The sequence below is a fragment of the Lynx rufus genome, unplaced genomic scaffold, assembly GCF_022079265.1.
Source record: "Lynx rufus isolate CCGP_SWC_20201006 ecotype Redwood Valley unplaced genomic scaffold, mLynRuf1.p SCAF_4, whole genome shotgun sequence".
In the NCBI taxonomy this organism is placed as follows: Eukaryota; Metazoa; Chordata; class Mammalia; order Carnivora; family Felidae; genus Lynx; species Lynx rufus.
The window spans coordinates 153,817,976-153,839,643 of NW_025814856.1; the positions used below are offsets into that span (position 1 = coordinate 153,817,976).

Sequence of the window (21,668 nt, forward strand, 5' to 3'; positions counted from 1 at the left end):
GAGTCTGTCTCTGGAACCACGTCACTCCAAGGACGGGTCACCATCTTTTATCAATAAGGAGGGACTGAGAGAATGAAGAGACAGAGAGATAGACTGGTTAAAAGACCAGTTGTTCCTCTGGCCCACTGTTTCCCAAACTTAACTAGGTGATACAATCTTAAAACCCTTCCAAGTCCTGCTGCATCAGAATTTCCAGGCAAGTCCTGGGAAACTGCTATAGTCTCACCTGAAGCTAGCCCTAATGTTGAAGCTTTCAGAAATATAAACCAATAAATATAAACCAATAAATATAAACCAAAAAATGATTTATAGTTTAGGAGAATTTGAGACAGGCCTGTCACTTGCCCACAAAACCATCCTAACTGGCAGAAGCCAAACAGACTTGTTTCTTTTTGGCTTTTCCCTCTTTTCTTTGTAGAGAAGTAAGCATTAGCTCTCAATGGGTTATGTTATTTACATGCCTCTGATAAAGTTCAAAGGACAATCTCCAGATTTTCAAAACAACCTGGGGAAAAAAAAAAACAACAGGTTGAGAAATAGATCTGCTAATCTCTCTTCCCTCCCACTGCTCCTCCCTCTGACTCTCCTTTCTTTCATTAAATAGGCCCTAAAATATCCTTACAAAAAGACTTTCCCAGTAGTGTCCAGAATTACTCCGAAAAACGTGAAACCCAGACTCTCTCCAGGATGAACCTCAGTGCTGCAAATCACCGTATACCCCTAAGTGATGGAAACAGCATTCCTATCATCGGTCTTGGCACCTACTCAGAACCTAAACTGGTAAATCTCTCTCTTTTTTATTTTAATTGTTTTGAAACTTCCCTGGAGCATAATCTTTCATTTGTTTTGAATGGAGCTCATTGATTTCCTTTTTATAATAATGAAAGTCACCTCCAAGGAGTACTACTTGGTGTCCTGAGTAATGACCCGGAGGTTAAAATTATATCAGTTTATAATTTAAAATTATCTTGAATTAGAAAATGGGACTTTTCTGCTTCTTTGGCTGAAATTTAGCTAAATTTCGACTAGTAGACTGGACTGAGGCACGTGATATTTCTGAGTTTATTACTTATGGGGTTTTTAAAACTTGTATTTGAGGATTTCTAGTTCAGTCTAACAAGCATTTAGTGAAAACCTGCCATGTATGAAGCACTAGGCTATAGAAGTTTCAAATATGAAGAGAACAGTGTCTGTGCTGTCTAGGAATTAAAAATCAAATAGAGGAGGCTGACTCTCTAATAGTTAATTATAGAATAATGACGATAAGAGTAAATTCTACCCCAGAACTATAAACAGTATCTCTCTGAAAACACATAAAAATAGTTAAATTTGACCTTCAAGATTGAGTAGGCTTCCATTAAAACACAGTTCCTACTTATGAGAAAAATATTTCTGCTTTCTTCATTGCAATTCAAATTTAATGCTGATTACCAGAATGAACCAGTGGTACGTGTAGAAATGCCACTGGATTTGTGTGATCACATATGAATAACCTCTGTAAAGCTAACTGTGAGTTAAGAGGCAGAGAGACAGAGCTGAGGCAGCACATCTTAGGCAGAAGAGGAAGTACAGAGGCACAAAGATATATGATGTGTCCGGCAGAGGCCAAGCCCGTAGTGGCTGGCACATGGAATTAACGGTGGAGACAACGGCATCTGGCTCTGGAAATGCAGGTTGAGACTAGATTATAAAGGACCTTGCATACCATGCCAAGGAGTTGAAACTTCACTGTATAAAAGGAGGAATTATGTGAAGTTTAGAAACAGAGGAAAAGCATCACGAGATCAGTGCTTTTGGAAGATAACTCTGGGGGCAGCATGGGGAATGGAAGGCAGAGAAAGAAAAATAAACTACACATACCAAGAGGAGTTAATACTTGTATCCGCTGCAATTGCCCAGTTCCACTGATTTTGGTAATGTAAAGGAAAATCACTGTTGAAACAATTATAACAGTCTTAGTCATTGGCCCCTTCCTCTTCTCACTTTGCCCATTGTCTATATATGACCTCGTTCATAATCTTGGCTCCAATCATATATGCAGAGACTCCTGAAATTTTATTTCCTGGTTTTTGTTTTTTGTTTTGTTGTTTTGTTTTGTTCTTTGTTATACATATACTCATATAGCCTGGACTCGCTACATCAGAACCACTTGGGAATTTTTTTTTTTAAGTTGAGGAGTTTATTAGGGAAATATGAGAGGCAAAGACACCCCAAGTGACAGAAAATTCTGAAAATGTCCCTTCAAGCCAAGTGGGGGCCTAGCGTTGACCTCCCCAAAAGGACAAGAAACTGGTGGGTTACCAACAACATTCTCTTGTGGCCACCTTGCCTGGGCATAAGTGTCTCAGACAGGACTGCCTCCCCGCCCCCCCCCCAAAGGTGGAAAGGAGACAAAGACTGTTTATAGAACCAATGCAGAAGCAATGAGAGCTGTAAGGAAAGTGTGTGTGTGTGTGTGTGTGTGTGTGTGTGTGTGAGAGAGAGAGAGAGAGAGAGAGAGAAAAGGAGGTGGGGAGGACCTTAACAAAGAGTCCCAGGCATCTGGCTCTGCACGCCTCAAATACATTGACAAACAGTTCTACAAAATGTTACTTAAAAGGTAAAATGCCTAATGTTGTTTCCGAGAGTTTCCCTGGACTTCTTCCCACATGCCACATCACACACTGATGTACATGGCAGAGCCCAAAGGCCACGCTTTTGAAAAAAGAAAAACAAAAATAAGTCCTGTTGCTCTTTAAGGAGAGAGGAAGGAGCTGAGGCTGCTGGGGCCTTTCCCACGTAGGCCTGTGTTCTGTAAAGCAACTTCCCAGCAGTAGCATGGCACAGTTCTAGGTGAGGGTCTCACCTGTTGTCACCTGTGCTTCAATGTACTCTATTCTCCGTTCGAGGGCTGTCAATTTCTCGTTTAGTGTTGAACGTCTTGAATGACAAGGCATATCGAACGAGTTGAGAAAGTCCGCCATTTTCTTGATACTGCTGGTGATGACCTCAATGTACTTCTGGTTCACCCAGTCCTGGTGAATCTCCCGCTGCACCGGATCCTCTTGGCGCCGTGGCTGCCGCCTAAGGAAGAGCCGAATTTTTTTTTTTTTTTTTTTTAAGAAATGCTAATCCTTGGTCCTAACCTCTGACCTACCGAATCTGGTTCTTTAAGGGTAGAGGCTGAATATTTGCATTTAACAAGCTCTTTGGATAATTGTGTTGTACAGTTAAGTATGTACTCCATCTTTCATAAACACCTCTAACTCAATATAACAAAACTACACTATCCATCTCTACCTTCCCCTCCAAATACTTCCACTCCTAGAAAATAACACTACCACTCTGAGCCACCCAAGCCAGAAATCTGAGTACATTCCTTCATTCTGCCCTCTATCCTTGTTTCTCCCTTTGTCCACATTTCTTCCAAATGATTGCTGTTGAATTTATCTCAGAAATATTTGTTCACTTGATACCTTCCTCTTGGTCTCCTTTGTCACTGCTTAGTTTGGGTTCTTCATTTGTTAGGCTATTCTTCCAATTTTGTCCCCTCCAATTATTCAAACTGGGGCTGTCAGAATCTTCTTCAGACCCAAATATGATCACATCACTCCTCTGCTTAATGATTTCAATGGCTCCCTATCCATTATAGGGTAGAATCCACATTCCTTACCTTGCACACTGAGCTTTTACGGTTCAGTCAAGACCCATCTGTCCAGCAGAATTTACCACCATCTTCCACCTCTCTCCCTCTCTGTGCAACACATAACTACCTGAATTCCCTGAACAACTCTCCCATCTCTGTGCCTGTGAACATGCTGTCCTCTATCTGGAATACCCATTCTTCTGGTTTGTTCAGCTAGCTGGCTAAACCTCTACTGAACCTTCAAGACTCAGGTCAAGGACGCTGCCCCTCAGAACCCCATCTCCCAGCCACCACAACTTAGCCCTCTTGCGTGTCCACATAGCCCCTTTTACTTGACTCTATTGTAGCCCTTATCACACTATATTGTAATCACGGTTTCTCTGCAATCTTCCCCACAAGATTGTGAAATTCATTATGAAAGAGAAAATGTCTTGTTCAGCTCTGTATTTCCGGAATATTATCTAGTATGTAATGGGTATTTGGCTGATGCTTTCAAATTAATGAGTGTGTTTGTAAAAGGGGACGTCTACGTTTGTGAGCATGAGAGGGTATGGTGATATAAATGAATACAATAATAACAGTTAATGCTTTCTGATCACTTAACACATGAACTATCTTAAGTGCTTTACAACACATGTGTTTTCTAATTTAATATTCAAAACTTTACAAAAGATACACCATTTAACCCGATTTACAGATGATAAAACTGAGGTATATATAGAGAAAAAATTGCCCCAAACTTACAATGCTAGGGAACAGAGCTTGGATTTTAACCAACATACTTTGGGTCCAGATCCTATGTTCTAATCCCTATACTATATTGCCTCTTAAGAACATATCTTATATCAATGAAACTGCATATTCCTAACTATGACTTTCTTTTTAGAAAACAGTTTATTTATTTATTTTGAGAGAGAGAGAGAGCGTGCACAAGAAGGAGAGGGGCAGAGAGAGAGAGAGAATCCCAAGCAGCAATCCATGCTGTCAGCCCAGAGCCCAGTGCAGGGTTCAGTCTCACAAACCATGAGATAATAACCTGAGCCAAAATCAAGAGTGGGATGTTTAACTGACTTAGCCACCCAGACACCCCTCTATGACTTGCTTTGTCTCTTTCTATTTATGAAAGTATTTAGGAATCCTGAAAGTATACAGGATGTGTGTGAGTATGTATGTGTGTGTATACAGGATGGATCTCTTTCTCTCTCTCTCTCTCTCTCTCTCTCTCTCCCGAAACTTAGTGGAGCTGAGAGTGCTGTGCCTACAATAAGTACAATTAAGTACCCACTATGTGTCTAGTAATATTAACTGCTATAGGTTATGGACATTCAAAAGCAGTTGTGTGTCATTTCCCCAAAAAGAGTTATATTTCACTTCAGAAAATAAGACATGCACTGATTAGACAACACGACTTAAGAAGGATACTAAGAAATGAAGACCATGCATGCAGCAACTACAGTTGTGATCAGAAATATTACCAGTTATAAAGTAATAGATGGAGTTTCGTGGCAGATCTCACGAAATCAGAAACTCTAATGTGAAGAAAAATACACCACATTTGTGTGGAAGGTTTGTTGGGGCTGCAGGAGGAGATGAGGAATGGGAAGAATGGAGTATCTCAGATAAAGCAGAGTCATGGCTTCCTGTTCCAAGCTATGCGACTGATAATTCCCTGATCATCTTCCCAGGGCTGGTGAGGCAGAGGCTGGAACGACCTGTGCCCAAGTCAGCCACCCTGAAATAAAAGTTCCCAATTACATTTACCTTCAGAATCAGTCTTAGTCCTAAAGGCAAAGTTGGATACCAAAATCTAGTCTTCTCTACTTGGCATGCCTGAGATTCTTTTCAAACCTTTTATTCTATAAGAAGTAGAAGGTGAATGGCAGGCTGAGGTAACTCTTTAGCTGAAATTCATATGTGTTGTGTGTATGTGGTCAAGTCAGTCAGCATCTTTTCTTCCCTAGAATCCTGTTCACTCTTAACACAGAAGTTAGGGCAGGAGGGTGCCAGGGAAAGATGTAGGCATGTCTTCGGGGGGAGATGGGTGGGAGCAGACATGGAAAGCTAAAGTAAGGACTGCTAACACTGTCTCCCCTGACCTCTGCCCTGTATAGATTCCACTAGAATATGTAGAGATAGGAACTGGGAAAGCAACTTGAAGGGGCAATACTATGAAGCTGTGTGAGGGGCCCCAGCCCAGCTTCTCCTGACTTAGATTTTTTTTCTCCTAAGGTGCCCAAATTCTTGTAAAGGTGTCCCATGCCTGTGGATTCAGGGAATTTGAGATAGAACCAACATTTAGTAGCACCAGGTGCTCTGTGCATGACCCCACCTGATGATCACTAATGAAGACTAAAACGTGCAAATAAATTATCCACATGACTTTTCCTTTTGAAAGCATCCCAGTATGCTTTCATACATGGATGAAATAGTCTATAACAGCCTCCCAACAGATTTCCCTACAGCTCCATCTGGGAAGGTCTCATAGTGAGAGTTTGCATCTTAAACTCTTTTTTTTTCAGTTTTGATAGAAATTAATTCTGTTTTTAACATCAGCCCATGGAATTAATAACCAATATTTATCCAAATATTCAAGTAAAACTCAACAATGTTACCAGATGTGCAAATGACACAAATCCAGGATGAATGGTAAATATTTTGGAAAATACACAATAACTCAGTTCAATGAATATTTATTGTGTGACTTCCATATGCAAGGCATTTTCCTAGGTAACACAGGGATTGAAACAATGGTCTAGCAACAAGAGATCTGTAAATGGAGTGACTGAGGACAGAAAAAAAAAAAAACCCACCTATAACTAAAATGTAAGGAAAAGATGAAGTGCTTTAAGAGAGAGAATACTTGTTCAAAGATAAAGTAGCGATGAGCAAATCTAGTTATGAGGTAGATCAAGAATCATCAAGTTATGGGGAAGGAGTGGTCCAGGAAGTAGATTGGGGGTCTCAGTGATCCAGTATTCCTTCCTGGGTGGCCCTGGTTGAGATTTCTATAGTTGCAAGAAGTTTTCACAGTCTGGAGAGTGAGCCAAAGGCTTTGCATCTGGGAGATGTAAAGGAGAGGTAAAGTCCAAGCCCTTGTTGAGGACCAAGGAACAGACTGAAACATCAAGTCCATTCTGCCTTGAGCTGGAAGAGCATGATGCCAGTGTAGATAATTTCCAAGGTATTTATATCATTTGCATTCCCTCCAGCAATGTATGAGGGTACCCCTGCTTGACATTCTCACCAATATTTGGTGTCTTTTTAATATATGTAGTTCTAATAAGTGTGGAATAATCTCTCATTGTGGTTTAATTTCCATTTCCTTTACTCTAGATGAAATTGGCCATTTTTTCATATTTTTATGAAACATTTTGATATCTTTTGCAAAGTGGCTGTGCCTTCTATGTGTTTTTATTTATTGGATTTGTCTTCTCTGATTGATACTGGATTTGTAAAATATCTGGATATAAGTCCTTTGTCGGTTACATCTATATGAAAATATCGCTTCCCATTTGCTTTTAATGGTGTCTTGATGAGCAGAGTTTCTCGATTTTAATGTGGTCACATTTATCACTCTTCATGTATCATTAGTACTCTCTGTACTAATGATAGCTTAAGAAATCCTTCTGTACCCTAATGTCTTAGGCTGGGCACCCTGGAGAACAGCCTCTGAGAAGGAGATGTGCATGCAGGGGGCTTAGTGGAGAGTGCTCTCAGGAATCAGACCTGTATGGGGAGTGAGAGAAGCAGGTCTGTGCAAGGGGGGAGAGTCACACTGTGATCCAGTCACAACTGGGATTAGTCCCACAGGGAGCTATGGAATGTGCTACAAAGTTGTGCTAAGTTGAGGTGAGAGAGCCAGGCTGTTATACCCTGTATTATCCATAGTGGGAATCAGAGGTGATTAACTGGCAGCCAACACTGCTGGCAGCGGAGCAAATGAGTTCTTTTGTCCTGTGGTACACCATAACAGCCACTACAGTCTACCCCCGGCGCCAGCTGAACCTACTGGCTTTGTAGGCTAAGTTCACCCCGAGCTCTTCTAGACTTGTGTTTGGTCTCTCTCCTGGAAAAGTTTTAAAAGAGGTAGGTTGGCAGGATGAAACAGCTCCTGCCACTAAAGCAGACTTCAAGTTGCAACTTCTCTCCTTCCTGGACTACCCATTCTAGATGTTTCGCATCCTTAACTAACATATCTTCTGGTCTTGGTGGCTGATGAGATATTATAACCCAGATTCTCACCTCTGAGTTGTCTGAGTCCCTGGTCAACTTAGATCATTGCCACTGGTCTTATCGATTAACTATCAAATTTGGGAAGGGATATGTTACTGGATGGCCTAGCTGCCTGACATTTTCCTCCCTGGCTCATCGTGTAACAGCGACGGAGCCCTACCTCCTCCTGTGATAAGGTCACTTACCCCTGCCAGTATGGCATTTTTCTTAAATGCTGAATCTTGAAATAAGGAGGCTGGGTTGCCCTGGGAACTAGGATCCACTAAGCCTAAAATTCAGAGATGAGAAGTACACATTGTCTAAGTAAGTCAAAGGAAATAATGCTAAGCTGAATCACTCCTACTGTGTTTTCAGAATCATGTATTCTACTTATTGGGGACACAACATCATATTATGGATGTTGACCTAGGGTATATGTTACATCTTGGTGGATGGCTCCGCATCCTTACAGGACTCTCCTTTCTTAAGTGGAAGAATGGTGCTATTGGCCACTTTAGGAAATAGAATTCTTTATTTCACTGTTATTGTCCTTAATTGTGGAGTCAAAATTTTACATTTTAGATTTCTCCTATCATATCATTTATTTGAGTCTCCAAATATGGTATTCTATTCGACCTGAGTTTTCCCTAAAGTGAATTTTCCTAAGGAACCTGTCAGAATGTACATACAGTTCTCTTATGCTACACTTAAGAATTATAAACAAGCATTTTTCTCACATCCACATTTCCAACTAGTTCCTCCATATTGACTAGAATTGAGTCTAAAATAGTAATTCACCTCATTGCTGCTTCTGCCACCTGAGAGACAATATTTTTAGCAAGCAAAGATTGTACCAGATTGTGAGTTTGGCTTTCAGCTTTCTCCAGCAAAGCTGAGGATGACAGAAAGGATTACTCAAGACTTCACAAGTCAAGAGAGGTGAGAGGGAGGCTAAGGGAACTCTCTCCAAGCTGTTCTCAAGCTCCTGTGTTTATGAAGCATACATTCAGGGAAACGTTGTGCAATACATCAGTGGGCCAGTAAGAACGTATAGAAAGCATAGGGAAAGCATGCAGAAAAACAAGGCATTCCCAAGACTACAAAAGAGCAGATGCAGAAAGCAGAGTGGAGAACAAGATAAGATATTCCATAGATAACATGGTCTAAGGAATTTATGAGCACGGTCAGGACCCAACCTCTAGATATACATTAACTGAATATCGACCAGCCCACTGTTTTCAGCAAGGCCAGAAAGCAGAGTTCTGCTTTGCACTGTGTTCCCTATAATCTCCTAACTCAGGATATAGCTATTTGATTTCCCACACCAGATATTCAGCTTTTAGAAAAGGCACTTTAATGGTAGTTGGATAACTGAAGACTCTCACTACTATAACTTGCTTCTGTTCTGTGTCTTTATGAAATAAAGCATCATTTGTATATACTTCAGGCTAACGGTCAGTACCACACTCCTGAGTCCTCGTCATTCTCATTTTCTTTATCCTAAATGTTCCTCCTGTTCAACCCCTGTTGATCTTTGAAAACATAAGTTTATACTTTAATATGTATTATTTGGGGCTTTTTTCCCCCTTGTAGTAAATCTATTTGGGTTCTACTCTTACACTTATCAGTTCCAGCCACAAAATCTCAGTGCTATTTCTGAGATTATATTTACCATCTCATATTAAACTTTATTCTTTCATACTATGCATATACCTGATAATGGAAGTATTTTTTATTTTTTCCCTTAAATTTCTGGATTCTAGCCCAGGATTCTCCTCTTCCAGTGTACTTTTTGTTGCCACACTTGCTGTCATCCATAACATCTCATTTTGCGCAGTGTTTTGTGGGTGGGTTTTTCTTGCCTCAATTTACATTCAAGCTTATTAATCATGTTGCCAATTAATTAGTCAAAGAAGTATTTCTCATATTCCTGGAATGTGTGTCTCTTTTCCCAGCTATTTGATATTTGTGACTATGAATCTAATTTTCTAATACCATCTGTGTAGCCAATTTGTTCATTTATTGTGTCCTCTTATCCTCTCAGTAGTGATGGCTTTCAATTGACGTAGGGAAAGAAAATACAATTTATACTTCCAGTGCTTTTTATTTCCAGTGCAGGACTATAAAGTCACTAGAAATACAAGATATTTCTTGTGTCACTCATTCTTAATAAATCCAATTCTGTGGGCCAGAATTCACAGGTCTGTTGAGATTTGTCAAGCATTTGGTTAGAACACTGACGATATAGAAGCAAGGACAAGTAGTTCTCAACATTTGTGAAGATCGGAACGATCGCCATTTGAATATGAGGTCAATACAAATCTACAAATATGATTAAACCTCTCCTCCACACATAACCTAAAAAATGATTTGAAAATTGTATTCAATGAGACTAGATGATTGTCTTGATGGAAATATCCATCAAGGATTCCATTTCTCCTAAGAAAAAATTGAACTAAGATGAGACACACTCATGTATATTTAAAATGTCATCATAACTTGGGGCATCTGGGTGGCTCAGTCAGTTAAGCTCCAACTTTGGCTCAGGTCATGATCTCGCAGTTCATGAGTTCAAGCCCCGTGTCAGGCTCTGTGCTGACAGCTCCAGAGCCTGGAGCCTGTTTTGGATTCTGTGTCTCCCTCTCTGCCCCTCTCTTGCTCACTCATGTGCCTGTGTGCATGCACTCTTTCTCTCTCAAAAATAAATAAAACATAGAAAAAATTAAAATGCCACCATAACTAAAGAACAGTGATTTATGTGCAATCTGAAAGATGGATGACTTATACTTCCAGTGTCAGGAGTTTGTCAGGTCTTCTGGTTTGTCAATGTTCAGGGGAGAGGATATTCTTATTCTTATACTTCATGCAGGTTAATAAAATGAACAAAGGTTTGGCTACCAAATTTGATAAAAATATATTTTTTTATAGCACACCCCCAAACTGTCTTTTTCCCAGCCTTCTTGAGGAATAATTGACATACAATAAACTCTACGTATTTAAAGTATATAATTTGATGAGTTTGACTCATGCATACACCCATTAAGCCATGACTACAATCAAGATGGTGAATATATCCATCACCACAAAAGTTTCCTTGTGTTCTTTTGTAATCCCTCCCTGCCACCCTTGCCTGCCCCTGCTATTCCCCACCCCAGATAATCACCAATCTGTACCTGAACTATACAGTAGTTTTCATGTGCTGGCATTTTATATAAATGCAATCATAATGTATTTATTTTTTGTCTGGCTTATTTCACTTAGTATAATTGTTTTGATATTTACCCATGTTGCTGTATCAGTACTTCATTTCTTTTTATTATTGAGAGATATTCCATTCTGTTGATATATTCTCAGTTTGTTTACCCAAAACTTTAATTTGTAATTGAGCCTTCTTTAATGAACTTGTGGCCTCTTATAACATAGCTATCATGAAATCTCTTGTCACTGGTAAAACTGCTCAATTACATTTCTGAGGGCACAAAGCTAGGGGAGACTTGGGATTAAGGGAGTACCCCAATGAGGGTGGGAAGGAAGCTCCCTGTGAGGTCAGTTTCCTCAGCCTCCAGACACCATCTTCCAATAACAACAGCATTTAATTGGGAATTTTGTCATTTTTGTTGTAAAATAATGTTCATGTGTACCGTGTCCTGATCAAGAATGATTAAAGAAAAGATCCATTGCTCTTTGTCCCCACTCCAACCTCCTTGTCATTTCAGACTCCTAAGGGAACCTGTGAGAAGTCAGTGAAGATTGCCATTGACACAGGGTACCGGCACATTGACGGGGCCTACATCTATCAGAATGAGCATGAAGTGGGGGAGGCCATCAGGGAGAAGATAGCAGAAGGAAAAGTGCGGAGGGAGGATATTTTCTACTGTGGAAAGGTGAGATCTTCTCTTCACCCTCCAACTCCTTCTATTAATAGTTGGTCTGGTGTCACTTTTCCCTGCTAAAGAGTGTTGGGCTCAACAAGAGGAGTGAGTTCTCCACTCCCAAATTGCTCACTCTTGCCGGGAAGTTCGGGACTGACTAATTAGCCCCCTGAAGGTTTGGCAAAGCTCCTTCTTCATACATGGGCATGATTTAAGACAATATGGGAAGAGCCAAATCTACAGAGCAGAAAAATTGGGGAGTGGAGGGAAGGGGGGAGGTGGTTCATATTAAATAATCATTTGCCAAACCTTTCTTTAAAAGGGCAGCCTTCTTTTGCTTTTGTGTATGCCTATTTGTCCGTAGATCACTAATTTGTTTATTGAGCAAGAATTCATATACCATCAAGTTATAAATAAGTTAAATAAATGCTTTTAGTGTATTTACAAAGTTGCATAACCATCTATACTACCTAATTCCAGAATATTTTCATCACTCCAAAAGAATCCCATACCCACCAGTAGTCGTCCCCCATTTTCTCCTCTCTTTCCAGTCCCTGGCAACCAGTGATCTACTTTCTGTCTTTAGAGTTTTCCTATTCGGGACATTTCATATAAATTGAATCACATGCTATGCGGCCTTTTGTGTCTAGCTTCTTTCACTGAGTGTAACATTTTCTAGGTTTGTTCATAGCATGTATGAGAATTTCATTTCTATCACTTCTCAGGCTTTTGGCTAAGATTGTGAGAATTTCATTTCTTTTTTTATGGCCAAATAATACTCTATTGTGTGGATATATGACATTTTGTTTATGTCACCACTACCTTTCGAGCCTTTGCAATTTCCAATATTAGAAATCACTATCCACCGAAGGGCAATCCAAAAGATAAAGCATCGTGATTAAAATGAAAGCCAGTGGAAATATAGGATGTATATTTTCAGGCAGCTTTGCAGGAATAAAGCTGTACAACTTTGGAGATTGTGTAATACAATTCTCCTGAGTGTTCTATACGAGAACAAGATGATGTTTCTGATTTCAGCCATTCCCCAGCTCCCCACTCAGGCTCCTTGCCAAGCTTTCTGGGAGTTTTGGTTCCCCAAATCCCCTGCCACTTATGGATTATGAGTCCAAGGAGCTACATATAGCCACTGTCCCAAAATATCAGCCTGAAGCTTTTCACTTTATTATAGCTTTACAATTTTTACTCCTTAAGATTTTACTATTACACAGTATCTCATTGGAGTAAACATCAAACCTTAACCTGGTGCTCCCAAAATATTTTGGGGGAAGGATAATCTTGAACTCATATCCTGAGAACTTGGGCCAAAGCAACCTGCCCAAAGGCAGAAATATTTTTGAAGATTTGTGTCTTATCCTAAATTTGTTTTTAGACTTTTGCATTTCCCCCCATAATATTTTCTTATTTGTTTCATTTTGTTTCAGTGTAAAAATGAGGTTACAAGTTACCATCAAGAAAAATAAACCAAAAAACTTTTCTTCTTAGCCGTCTATTTCATAAAGTTGCTGTGAGTTAACATTTACAAAGCGCTTAAACAGTACCTGGCACAGAGCTAGGACTATGTGTGTTTATTGAATAAAAATAAATTAAAATGTATAAAACAGAATATTCAGTTAGATGGGATGGAAGCAATAACAGAGTAATGACAAAAACACATTTTCCCACTATTCTTTCCACATTGTTTTCTCTTCTTTATGCACTTAAGGCAAGAAAAAAATTATTGTCCAAAGTAGAGAAAAATCAAATGTTACCAATTTTGTTTGCCCTTACTTGTGACAATAAGGGTATAGAAATTAAAAAAAAAAATTCCCCAAACACTTTGAACAAATTTGATGCTCCAAGAAGTATTAATTTATCCCAAGGCTCTGAGGACCCCTCAGCACCCTATGTTTTATAGACCTCAAGGGTACACATGCTCCAGTTTGATAACCTAAGTCTTAATCTTTCATTACCTAATAGTTTAGAGATTGAGTAATTTCATTTTCTTTCTTTTTTTATTTCTTTTGTTAAGTTTATTTCATTTTTCCCAGCTTTATTGAGATATAATTGACATATAACATTTTTAAACTTAAGGTGCATATTGATTTGATACACTTATGTATTGCAAAGTCATTATCACTGTAGTGTTAGCTAATACCTCTGTCATATCACTTAATTGCCATGTCCTTTCTGTGGTGAGAACATTGAAGATCTATACTCTTAGCAACTTTCAAGTATATAATATAGTAGTATGAACTACAATCGCTATGCTTTACATTAGATCCCCAGATTTTATTCATCTTTTATCTGGAAGTTGGTACTGTTTGATCAACTTCTCTCCCTTTTCATCTGCAGCTGGCTGTCTAATCATTGACTTTTATTAGGGGACGAGGCAGGGTCTCCAATACTACCATTTTGGTGATCTTATCAGTGTAGCCAGATAGCCAGTAATTTCTTAGTAGGAATTGGCAGAATTTCCCTGGGGTCTAAGTACAACCAAATGAGAACAAAGGAGCAGAAAAAGGAAATCTAAACAGTTGCAATAATTTAAAGTTTTGGGGTACCTGGGTGGCTCAGTCTGGTAAGCATGTGACTCTTGATTTTGGCTCAGATCCTGATCTCACCGTTCATGAGATCCAGCCCCAAGTCGGACCAGGCTGCACTGACAGTGTGGAACCTACCTGGGATTCTCTCTCCCTCCTCTCTCTCTGCCCCTCCCCCCTCCCATGCATGCTATCTCTCTAAATTAATTAATTATTAATAAAAGTTTCACCAGCGTCCACACCGTCTGTCACAATGTGAAAGATCCAGTGAAGTCACTCTCGCAATCATATCTCTTGCTCAGCTAAAGCACACCTTTTATGAGAGTGTCACGAAAATACATCACTTAGCCCAAACAGCTAGTCAGATACATGTTCCGTTTCTACACATTGAGGAAAAGTAAGTGCTGAGGGTCAATTCAGAAGTTAGCAGGGAGCAGGGCAAGACTTTGTCACCAAACTATGTCCTCTGTGGTTCAGATGGATCTTCAAGTTTCTGGTACTCTATCTGAATAGAGTATACTCCAGGCATCGAGAGTTATATGAACTCCTCCTCTACCCAGATGACACCTCAGCATAAACGTATTTTTATAAAATGAAATAAATAACGTATAGGAGTGCTTTGGATAAAGGGCTGCGTTACTGTAAAAAAAAAAAAGTGTGGATGTTAGCTGACTATCACCTTTTTATTCTTTCAGCTGTGGGCTACAAGGCATGACCCCGAGATGGTCCGTCCAACCCTGGAGAAGACGCTTAACGTCCTCCAGCTAGATTATGTGGATCTTTACATCATTGAAATACCCATGGCTTTAAAGGTGAGTTCAGATGCCTAAAGATTAGTTCTCTGCCCTTTGGCAGCGATGAGCCAGCAGCTCTTCACACGAAGCCTCTTCTTTACTCAGCACCACAGAGTGTCAAGGTGTTTTGTTACTGTACGTCAGACAGTACTGACCAACCCAAACAAATGCTCACAAAGATTTTGTGTAACAGACTCAGGCCTGGATCCCGAGTCTCTTGATTCATAGTCTAATGCACTTGCTATTATATCTTGTCTTCACAGCTATAGTTAAAACTCTCTCCATCAAACCGACCTGTGGTTCCCTCACTGTACTCCACCTGTAGTCACCTGGCATTCAGACACACCCTTCTTACCGTTCACACAGTCATGAAAATGGCCCTGCATAACATAATGCAAAATAATATCTGTAGCTGAAAACTTACCCTCCACAGCCTCCACAAAAAAATAACCTAAAGAATAGTCAGGTTTTTGGAGCCAGAGCCAAGGTCAGGGTACCTATGTGGTATCTATTCCTTTATTTCAAATTCACTCCTTCTTTGAACTTTCTCCACCTATGGACTTGTTCATGTAACCAACAACAACACACTGTATACGCACTGCTAAAGAGCAGTCACTGCTTTAAAATTTCATTGAGGGCAGGGGAGCCTCAAAAACAAAATTGGCCATTTGTCCCCAAGGTAAACCAGATCCTGTTGTTCATCAGGAAGAACAAAGACTCTGCTATTACAGTGGCCAGAATTCCTTTATGCAGCCAACCTGGAAACACTTTGTTCTGTTTCCTATTCTGTTCTCGGGAAACACTTTGCTTGTTGGTTCTCCTCTGTGGTCACATCCAAGATGGACTTTGGAGAGGATTACCCTTTTGCATCCTGCTTCATATTGATGCAGGTTTGGAGGCTTCACAATGGCCTTGGTAATCGTAGGCTTTTATTGGTCAGGTTGAGAGTTCACAGACGAGACAATATCCCTTAAAAGGTTCATACGCTTTCAGTAAATTCACATTCAGTCCAGTATGAATGAACAATTAAAACTAGAAATCTTTTAGGGTCACATTTCTTATTATCTAATTTGTGGTCTATGGTTTCTGTCTCTTAGTAAAGAACTTCCTGATTTTACTCATGAGCCCCATCTTCAGCTTACTGACCTCCATCTGGTTTGGAAAAATATAAAATAGGCAGGCACAGGGGTGTCTGGGTGGCTCAGTCAGTTAAGTGTCCGACTTTGGCTCAGGTCATGATCTCACCGTTTGTGGGTTCGAGCCCTGCGTCGGGCTCTGTGCTGACAGCTCAGAGCCTGGAACCTGCTTCAGATTCTATGTCTCATTCTCTCTCTGCCCCTCCTTTGCTTGTGCTCTGTCTCTCTCTGTCTCTCAAAAATAAATAAATATTAAAATAGGCAGGCACAGCTAATGTGTTCCTTTCACCCAATCTGCATCTCATTGGATGGTGCACCTTTGTCCAGTAGGGCATCTGTGATCTTGCCTTCAGAGGGACACTGAGAACCAGAATTCTCCCAGAGTCCAATATTACTTACCTCTAGGATTCTTACCTTCTTGCCTTGGTTGGCACTAACTTTTCTATCTCCAGAAGGCTCAGATCTCAACTTCTGTCATCTCAGGTGACATCCAGAAGCAGAAAGTACTAATTTTAGCAAAATATCATCTTACCTCTCATCTTACAAGCCCAGTAGCAACAAACACATCTTTCTTCAAGAACTACCTGAAGCTTGCAAAAATGGCCAATAAATTCTAATACCCAGTGTTTTTCTACTAAGTCCCCTAAAGCTCCAGCCTTAGTAGGCCCATTTGTCTGAAACTCAAGCACAACAAGGCAACAATTTAACAGATTCCATGCTATTGCAGAGCAAGGATTTCCAATTCTTGGCTGAAGGTGGGAGACTTCTCAGTGTCCACAATTCCATATTGACCTAGCCAATTTCACATTTATGGACCATTACTTGCCATACCGCAACATCTTTGTATTAGTCAGAGCTCCTGTTATAAATGGCAGAAATCCAACTCAAATTGGTGTTAGCTAAAAAGGGAGCTAAAAATTCCAAGGGATACCTAGTTCAGGCACAGCTGGTTCCAGAAGTTCAAACTATGTATATGGCTCTGTCTCTATGTTTTAGTTGGCTTCACTCTCAAAAATCCCTCTCTATGTGATGATAGAATGACCATTGACATACCAAGCCTACATCGCCAACACAACTGGAGAATTCAGAGAAAGAGAAACCACACATTAAAACCTCATGGAGAAATACTGAGTGGCCTTGCTTGGACCATTTACCCATTACTGACTAATCTTTGATCTAAGGGCCAAATGAGTGACTGATTGACATCTATGGTTAAGAATGAGAGCTGAGTCAGCCCACCCAAACAATATGGAATGAACTCCTCCAGAGAAGATAGCATAGGTATGGGGAAATAACAGATTTCTACTGAACTCATTAATTAGAGGTCACTTAGCATAGTGGTAAGGAGCATGGGCTGCCGAGTTTGAATCTCAGCTGTGTGACATACAAGGCAGATGACTTGGTCAAGTTATTACCTGATCTCTTTCCACATCACCTATTCATGGTATAGTGGAAATGTCTGTATGGACTTTGGAGTCACACAGAAGAGGGATTGACTCTCAGCTTTATTACTTACTAGTAGTAGTCACTTTGATCTTTATCTTTTTCTTTCTTTCTTTCTTTCTTTCTTTCTTTCTTATTTCTTTCTAAACTTCAATTTCATTATCAGTAAAATGGTGACAATAGTAACTCCACAAGTGTTGTGAGGAGTCATTAAAATTATATGTGTGAAATTACTGGCACAATGTCTGACATTTTCTTGATAATAAATGAAAGATAATATTCTGAAATGTTCGTGTGGAAAAGAAACTTAGTTATAAGATATCCCAATAACCTCATTTCACAGAAAAGAAAGTCGAGGCCCCAAACAAGGAACTAACAAACTCAGGTTTAAAGCCCATTAGAGAGAAAAAAAAGATAATGATAAAGAAAATAAAGGCCATTAGAACAGGGAGCAGATGGTCAGTCCCCTGATGCCAACTTCATACTTGTTCCCCTACGTGACACTGCCCCTGCCTTGTCCTCGCAAACCTAACAATCCCAACACCCTGTGGACTACGGTGATTTTTTTAAATTCCAGGCTCTTGGAAGTTATAACCTCAGCCCTCATCCTCACACGACTAACTTTACTCTTGTTCAAATGGCAGACTTCTAAGCTAAGTCTTGAATATTTTGAAAGAGCCTGTATCTAAAAGTGAGAAAATGAAATTTACTTCTCTCTGGCTGACCAATGATTTATAAAATCTTTTTGGCAAAGTAAATAGAGAATTTATATTCCTATTCTTAGATGGGATCAAGGCTCAAAGATACAGAGAGAAGGTAAAACTTTTTAACAGTTCGAAATGACACAGTATAATGACATTACCTCCTAAATGTAACTATAATTGGGAAACGAATCTTTTTTTTTTTTTGAGAAATCAATCTTTGAAGCCAAAATATCACATGATTTTTCTTTTTTTTTTAAATTTTTTTTTTTTAACATTTATTTATTTTTGGGACAGAGAGAGACAGAGCATGAACGGGGGAGGGGCAGAGAGAGAGGGAGACACAGAATCGGAAGCAGGCTCCAGGCTCTGAGCCATCAGCCCAGAGCCCGACGCGGGGCTGGAACTCACGGACCGCAAGATCGTGACCTGGTTGAAGTCGGACGCTTAACCGACTGCGCCACCCAGGCGCCCCCATGATTTTTTCAATCTCATCATTTTTAACAAGAAATCTTTCTTACTAAAATATTTTAGCACGATGTTATTTTTTTTAAATGTCAAATTAACAACAACACAATACAAAAACTCATGATAAGATGTTTTAAAAAGATGAATGAAGTTACTGCTGAATTGGAATGAGAGTCAATAGCACAGGTTTTTAGAGGGTTGAATTATTTTTCCAGTAATGCCTTACAGTAAGGAGGAGTAGAGGACAAAGACAAAGGGTTTATCTGGATGAATGGATTAGTAAGGTAGACACAGTAGGAGCTTCAGGGAGGCATCATAGAAATATTTATCATGGGTGCAGGCTTGATAAGGGCTTAATTAAAACCTGGGGAAGTAAATATTATTTAACAGAGTTCGTAATGGAGGCATAAAGCCATTTCAGAACAGAAGTAAAATTAGGAAATGCAAAAGGCTCTAAGAAATAGAGAGAGAGAAAAAAAAAGAAATAGAAAGAGAGACTGAAATGAAAATGTGGGTCATCAGTGTTGAAAAGGTCAAAGAGCTTAGAAATCAGAGATAGAAAGGGTCATTAACATGAGTGATTATGGGTCATCAAGGAGAAAGGAGCCCTTTTCCTATTCTCAGTGAGACAGGAGGAACTGAGAAGACATGGTCTTCACTACAGAGGACAAATGGAGAAAATGTTATTGCCAGGGGGAGGTTTCATTCAGGTGAGCTAACAGAAGGAAAAATTTTTTTAAATATTTAAGAATATAATGGATTTTGTCCAATTGCTTGGTTTTCAACAAAAGAATTCCTATTAGCAAGGTCTACAGACTTCCATGCTGTCATCCAAATCCAAAAGACACTTTGTCCCCATATTATTTGATCACTTTCAACACAGGTGACTACTACCTTTTTCTTTAAACATTTTCAGCTCATGGCTCTATATTACCCTCTTAAGATGCTTTGATAGCTTCTTCTCTGCCAACCTCCAAATGTCATTATGCCCAGTACTCTATCCTTAATATTGTCTTACTGAGCCACATTTTCTTTAAAGGTGATCAGTCGCGTGGATTAAATACCACTTTATATACTGAGGACTCCCAAATTAGTCTGCAGCCAACTTCTGTTTAATTGCCTCCTCAAATATCCACTCAAATCTAATTGACATTTCAAACACAAAATATCCACAACAAAACCCTTGATTGCTAGCTTAACCTCAGGATATGATCACCACCAGCCAGCCAAGGAGCCTAGAAATCATCTTTTATTTCTCTGAATCCCACTTCCAAGCCCACAACAGATGTGTCCCATTTTTAGATGTCGTGAAAAAGAAGAAATCTGAAAAACAATGGACTTTGTTGGGAAGGGGTCATCCCAAAACTGGGTTTGATACTGAGATCATTTGTGAGGTAGAAAACAGATGCTAAACTCCTGGAGGTCCCAGAAAGGGAAAGAAGAGAACCACTGGGCAGGTTATTCAGAACTGAGAAGTAACATGCTGAGTTTTCCCTTACTCTTAGGAGGCATTACATCCATTAGCTACACTTTTCTTAGATAAAGAATTTCCTCTCACCCTTAATGATGACCTTTGGCTTCTTATCGGAGTAAGAAATTTGGTGTTCTCAACTTTGGCAAGGGTTAGGGTTAGGTCAAAACAGTAAGCCTGAAAGTCCTAATTCTCAGCTTCTTCTCCTTATTTATGAGTAATTTTGTTATTAAGAGAGATTTTCATGGGGTGCCTGGGTGGCTCAGTTGGTTAAGTGTCCAACTTCAGCTCAGGTCATGATCTTACAGTTCATGGGTTTGAGCCCTGTATCTGGCTCTCTGCTATCAGCATAGAGCCTGTTTCAGATCCTCTGTCCCCTTCTCTCTCTGCCCCTCCCCCATTCATGCACATGCACCTGCTCTCTCTTTCTCTCAAAAATAAAAACATCTAAAAAAAAAGACAGGCAAAAATTCATGGTTTAAGAACAATAATAATCTGTCAATAAATAAAGGAAAAATGAATACCAGGGAGAGATAATGAGACTAATGGGTCATATTTATAATATATAAGTATAAAAATAATTAGAATTGAATTTCTTTCCCAGGGCCAGGGTATTCCTGGAATTCCTCAAATTCCATGGAATTCCTCAAATTCCATAATTTTAATTCCCAGATATAAGTAAAATAAGTTATGCTTGTTCTTTTTCTGTAGCCTGGAGATGATTTCTATCCTAAAGATGAGAATGGCAAATGGTTATATCACAAGTCAAATCTGTGTGCCACTTGGGAGGTAAGTTCAAATGGGCCTCTTATCTCAAAATACTACATTTTTAAACTGTGATCTGACTATTCCTGTTCAGTTTATGGAGAGATACAGCCTTTGCTTCCAATGGAAAGTAAAAGAACAGCCATTTTGGGGGCCCCTGGGTGGCTCAGTTAAATGTCTGACTTTAGCTCAGGTCATGATCTCACAGTTCGTGAGTTTGAGCCCAACATCGGGCGTGGTGCCTGGAGCCTGCTTCAGATTCTGTGTGTGTGTCTCTCTCTCTGTCTCTGCCCCTCCCCCACTCATTCTCTGTCTCTCAAACATAAAAACATTGAAAAAAAATTAAAAGCCAGGCATTTTAACCATAAGCAAAGATATGTGCACTGAAAAATTCTTGATTTTGTTTTGATGGAAAAGAAGAATTCCATAGAAGGAAGAGAGAAGTGTAGAAGGAAAAAGAAAGTAAAGGAAATAAGTTCTAATTTGACTGTAAATGAAAATGTACACGTGAGATAAATTCACAAGTTTTTTAAGTTTCTCAAATTGAATTTATAAAAATCAGTAATATGATGTTTAAAAGAAACAAAGTTAAAATGATACATGAAAAACTGAAAAATAATTCTGGTTCCATTTCTCAGCAA

At 39.5% G+C, this 21,668-nt stretch overlaps 2 protein-coding genes across 3 annotated transcripts in view; one reads left to right on the forward strand and one right to left on the reverse strand.

Moving 5' to 3' along the window:
* The first annotated feature begins 687 nt into the window (after window positions 1–687).
* AKR1D1 (aldo-keto reductase family 1 member D1) overlaps window positions 688–21,668 on the forward strand; it is a 42,922-nt gene continuing 21,941 nt past the window's right edge. For both annotated transcript variants that reach the window (XM_047096439.1, XM_047096440.1), the window contains exons 1-4: window positions 688–780; window positions 11,554–11,721; window positions 14,945–15,061; window positions 20,974–21,051. In XM_047096439.1, coding sequence (XP_046952395.1) covers window positions 688–780; window positions 11,554–11,721; window positions 14,945–15,061; window positions 20,974–21,051 — 456 coding nt within the window. The remainder of the gene's footprint in view (window positions 781–11,553; window positions 11,722–14,944; window positions 15,062–20,973; window positions 21,052–21,668) is intronic.
* Window positions 2,465–3,796, reverse strand: LOC124525055 (probable protein BRICK1). Its single transcript, XM_047097495.1, has 2 exons — window positions 3,753–3,796; window positions 2,465–3,063 (listed from the first exon to the last, which is right to left on the reverse strand). Exons 1-2 carry the CDS (start codon window positions 3,794–3,796, stop codon window positions 2,829–2,831), a joined length of 279 nt encoding a protein of 92 aa, XP_046953451.1. The 3' UTR covers window positions 2,465–2,828.